The sequence below is a fragment of the Chelmon rostratus genome, chromosome 20 (genome assembly GCF_017976325.1).
Source record: "Chelmon rostratus isolate fCheRos1 chromosome 20, fCheRos1.pri, whole genome shotgun sequence".
Classification (NCBI taxonomy): Eukaryota; Metazoa; Chordata; class Actinopteri; order Chaetodontiformes; family Chaetodontidae; genus Chelmon; species Chelmon rostratus.
The window spans coordinates 6,218,973-6,224,263 of NC_055677.1; the positions used below are offsets into that span (position 1 = coordinate 6,218,973).

Here is a 5,291-nt window from a genome sequence, read left to right on the forward strand (position 1 = left end):
GACACCTCCACATTCTGAGAGGACGTCTCAGGAGGATGACAAAGACGCACAAAAATTTTCCACTTATGCGGCCGTACATGCACTCGCCGTACAATAAATGTGGCATCTGTGCTGCCTTCACAAGCACAGAATGTTTTTTTTTTTCGGCCCTCGGGTTGCTGTGAGGAAACTCGTGAGGGTGGTGCTAGTACTTTTCCCACTCTGTCATGCCAGCTTTGTGAAGTTGCTTCATCTCTGCAATGAGGCAACTTAGAGTTTTTCAAAAGAAGGTGCACGAGTGTCTAGGAGCTATACCTTTGACAGCCCCGCCTGACTTCACAAGGTAAGCTTTCCTTTCATTTCAGACCTGCATGGGTGATACATGTGTGCCAGCAGTGGTGTGTTTATCATCAGCAGATGGATAGTGGTCGAATAACTCTTCTTTTTTTTTTTTTGGGTCATTTTTGTATGACAACAAAAACTCTGTGAGGGTGGCTTCATAGAGAAAAGCCACTACACTACACATAGAATAGTGGAATATAAGTATATTTACTCTACTGTTGTACAGATTTGAAATACTTATACTTTGCTTTAATATTTCCAGCCAGTATTGTACTTTTTTGACTTGAGTCACTTGTTACTCTGCGGATTCAGATTGTTAATGTAAAATAAAAATGAACTAATACATTTTGATGTATTGTTATGGATAAAGCTACCTGACAGTATATAAAGTAGTTAAAGCCCAACTTTTACCAGCTGCAACAGTAATGCGTTGATAATTAGAATCCTGTAAATAAATTATTCTGATATGGGCCACTCTGCAGTACTTTTTATCATTTGAGGATGGTAATACGTATGTACTTTTATGCAAGTAAGACCAATAATGTGTTATTTTCTAAATTGTCAAACATAAAATACAGGAAATTCATTCACATCTTGGTATTTGTATTTATGTATTCAATAACCTTTGACTTTTTGTGCACTACCCCGACTTCTGAAGCCAAACCTGCACCTTTGCCAGCGGCGGCTTATTAATTGCGATGATTTTGAAGCCTAAAACCTGTGGCCTGTGGTGGTGATTCAGAACAATGCAGGACAGACAGTCAGCCAGCTGCGGAAGTGTTATGTAACTCAGTCTTTTACAAGAGGAGTGTGCTCAGCATGCATGTTTGGAAGTATTGTTTTGAGGGCCTCAGAGACAAGGCGTCTACACCTTTTTACGTCACACGCGCTCCTAATTGTTAGCTTCTCTTTATTTAAGATGCACTTTTATGCATTTACGAGTCATTATGGCTCTTTCCAAACTTCATTCATTTTACAGGCTCTCCTCAGTAAGCCCCCAATACAAACATCATGGCTGACCCATGGCAGAAGGCGTATGACTTTGCTGTTGAAGTGGCAAGAAAAGCTGGAGCGGTACGTAAGAGTCATCTGTAATAGCCTCTAAATGTACTCCGTATGTACTCCCTGGAGTTTGCAACTTTTGGTAAAACTTGAGAATTTTGGGATTTTCTAATCAAAATATACCGTATATTAACCTCAATAATATCCCATCTGTGTAGGAAATTAGGAAAGCCGGGGAAAGTGAAATAAGGGTCATGACAAAGAGCTCCACTGTAGACCTGGTCACTAAGACAGATGAGAGGGTGGAGAAAATCATCATCGGGTCTCTGAAACAGGAATTCGGCGAAGGCACACACTGGTGAGACGCACGCAGACACACACCTACACACGAACCTTTCTCTGCGTGCTGTTTGTCAGATCTTGACGTCGCTCCATCGCTTGTTCTGTGCTGCAGTTTCATCGGGGAGGAGTCGGTGGCAAAGGGGGAGCCATGCATCTTGACCGACAAACCTACATGGATCATCGACCCTGTGGACGGCACCACTAACTTCGTCCATGGGTACGATGTCAGCGTTGCCAAAGGACACATTGTTGTGTTCATGGATTTACTTTCTGTTGAACAGTTGAACTAAGCATTAGAAGTGTAATTTCTCCTTAAATGAACTAATAGATGAGGTTTTATTGCATTATGGCAACAATTATTCACAGTATCTGCATGGCTAATTGTCGAGCACTGCATTAGACTCAGTGATTCATTGGCTCTTAACACAACCATATATGGCTTTTAAGTCTTACTTTTTGAGCTGTGGATTTTTAAGGGGGTCAGGTAGCAGCTGCTGCACATTAACCTAGCGTTCAAGCAGTAATTTGACATTTGGGGTCATATGCTTGTTCGCTTTTTTGGCGAGAGTTAGATTATTGCAGTCAGGTATCTGACAATAGCATGAAAGACTGGATGCTGGGTGAAATAGCTTGTCTGGCTCTGAACAAAAGAGCAAATTAGTGCTTTTTTTTTTGGTTGTGCAGATTTTGTTATCTTTGAACAGAGCCAGGCTAGCTGTTTCCACCTGGAGCCACCCTGCATGCTAAGCTAAGTGTCTCCATGCACCAGCTTCATAATCTTATAGATATTTAACAGTCCAACATTAGATTTTTGAATCCCTTGGTAAGAAAAAAAGTACTTTTACTGGCAATGTAATAGCACATTCTGACTTTTTTTTATTTATTTATTTTTTTTTCCAGATTCCCATTCGTGGCTGTGTCTATTGCCTTTGCTGTCAACAAGGAGGTAATTCAAATCAAACAACAGAGCATCGATAAAAGGAGTTTAGCCATGCTTAGCACATGAAAGCTAAAGGAATGGCTTCTGTTTTCAGTTGGAGTTTGGTGTGGTGTACAGCTGCTTGGAGGACAAGATGTACAAAGCGAGGAGGGGGAAGGGAGCTTTCTGCGATGATGAACAAATCCAAGTGTCCGATGTTAAAGGTAGTAGACATATTTCTGTGTCAAAGCAGTCAAAAGATGAATAATTTTGCAGCCTGTTGAGAATGAAAAAGGTCACGAAGCCTAGGAAATCACACAATAACATGGAGCTTTGCAGTGACCACAGACATGTGCCATGCTTTGCACTGCTTTTGAAACTGAAGTTGAGTACTGGAAACATATCAATTCATCATCACTTCCGTATCGAGGACCTCAAGGTGAAATATTTTTTCAAACAATGTATTTATAAAGCCTTCAAGCAGAATCATTTAGAGCAGAAAGGCTATACACATTCAGTTTGGAGGACTTTCGACTGGTACTGGGTGTGTGAGTGTGCACCTTTATAATCACTGTCACAACTGTAATTATGTAATAGTAAACCTTTTAGAATGCTGTAATTACAGATATCAACAAGTCCATTATCATCTCTGAGCATGGAACTGACAGAAGCCCGGAAAAAGTAACCAAGATCTTCTCCACCATGCAGAGGATCCTGCGCATCCCAGTGCATGGGTAAGTGGTCTTAACGCATAGACACTCACTTATTATTATGCTGTGTGCCACCCTGCACTGCAAATGCTTCAAAATTGAGTAAAAACAGGAATCTGACATTATTATTCCTTAAAAATGTGTAGCTTTCCTCCAGTTTGCTGTGATCACACGGTAGAGCTAAAAAACCAGGCTAAACCACATAACTGCACACTAGTTTGATCGTTTGTTCCTCATAGCCACCGTTGTGCTTAATGCAATAAGAAAGAAACAGCTAAAGCTAGAGACCTGTATCAAGTGAAAGCTAGCTAATGATGAAGCCACAGCTAGCCTTAGTTAGCCACAGATAAAAAATAAATGCACATATTGTTTTTCCCTATAGCTGTTATCTGTTATTGAAACGTACCTACTTTGATTATTTCTTGGTAATTCAAATAGTCCAAAGAACTAAATGAGGCTACATTCAAACATGATGAAAAAAAAACAGGTAGCTAGACTCCTGCTTAAGCTAAACTAGCTTACCACTATATCAGTATTCCACTATACAGACAGAGACAAAACAGGGTACATTTTTTTCATACAGCCAATAAAGAGCCCAATCAAAATATAGTTTCTTTTAATAGACAACTTATTTTAAAAAATCACGTTTCTGTAGCTGTAATGTAAAATATCCATTTCGCTAAACTGACTTTCAGCTCATAGCGACACGAGGCTTAGCTACATCCACTTATGATACTGAAAAAACAGCTAACTAAACTCCTGCTAGGCTAACTAGCTTAACAGAGTAGCGGTTACTACCATGTCAACTTTTGACAACAGTGGAATTCAGTGTTGTTATTCTTCCTTGAAATCACATTTATTGCATTGTAAATCAATTCATTATGTTGTTTTAGATAGAAATATAAGTCAGACAGAGACGACTAGCAAAACAGCTTCACGCTGGAAAAAATCAGTGACGAATTTTTGCTTTCCTTAAGAATTATTTAAAGTCAGAATGCAGTATCTGCATGTTTTAGGCTTCATGTAGGTTCTACATTGGCAGTTATCTACGTTTGTAACATGAGCAGTCTTAAAAAGGCATAAAATTAAGACACTTCAGCTTTTCTATCTTTTGCAGAGTTTGCTGTACAGCCTGAAAATATTTTAACCTTCTTTACTTCATTGCATCTACAGTTACTGTTTGCTGCAGCAGTGCAGCCTACTCGTATTCATTCATCTCTAATTGATCCGTCCTGACAGGCTCCGTGGGTCTGGGACAGCTGCCACTAACATGTGTCTGGTGGCGTCGGGGGCGGTTGAGGCCTTCTTTGAGATTGGGATCCACTGCTGGGACATTGCTGCTGGAGCGGTTATCGTCAAAGAAGCCGGAGGAATACTGCTGGATGTCGATGGTGCGTATGCTTTCAAATGCGATCACAGGAGCATGACGCGAGGAAGCAGCACTGAAGTGAATGCAAAATCTTACAAATTAAAGTTAATCAGTCAGAAGGTTATGAGTGAACACTGGGGCTAAAAGCAGGATCTGTATTTTTTTGAAACCACTCTTAATAAAGGTTTTGTTTGACTATTCAGGGGGACCGTTCGATTTGATGTCTCGAAGGATGGTTTCAGCAAACAACGACTTGATTGCTGCGCGGATCATCAAGGAAATTGAAATATTCCCAGTGGTGAGGGACGACGCTCCGACGCAGAAGAAATGAGAAGATACAAACGCTCTTCAAAACGAGAAGCAGAGGAAAAGTCCACTCTGTCGCTGTGTGTCGTAAATAAACTTTCTGTGCTTTAATCACCACTGATTGTCTCAATTTGCATACTCTGCTTTTTGGCTGCACATAATTTCAATTCAGTCGCCAGCTGATGTGACCTCCGGGTTACATTTGATTACCCTTCTGCGATTTGTCAGTCAAAAATATTGATTGAAGTGGGCAGCAGCTGTAATTTAGCACTTCTCTTCCATGTATAGCTTTTTAGCGTGGGGCTGTCCATGTGTGCGTTTT

General features: G+C 40.5%; 1 protein-coding gene across 1 annotated transcript; it reads left to right on the top strand.

Annotated features, from left to right (window-relative positions):
• Positions 1-200: 200 nt before the first annotated feature.
• Positions 201-5,086, top strand: LOC121623917 (inositol monophosphatase 1-like). Its single transcript, XM_041961448.1, has 9 exons — positions 201-322; positions 1,301-1,395; positions 1,542-1,681; positions 1,778-1,882; positions 2,566-2,611; positions 2,700-2,808; positions 3,210-3,318; positions 4,534-4,685; positions 4,867-5,086. The coding sequence occupies exons 2-9, from the start codon at positions 1,333-1,335 to the stop codon at positions 4,992-4,994; spliced, it is 852 nt and encodes a 283-aa protein (XP_041817382.1). The 5' UTR covers positions 201-322; positions 1,301-1,332; the 3' UTR covers positions 4,995-5,086.
• Positions 5,087-5,291: the final 205 nt, after the last annotated feature.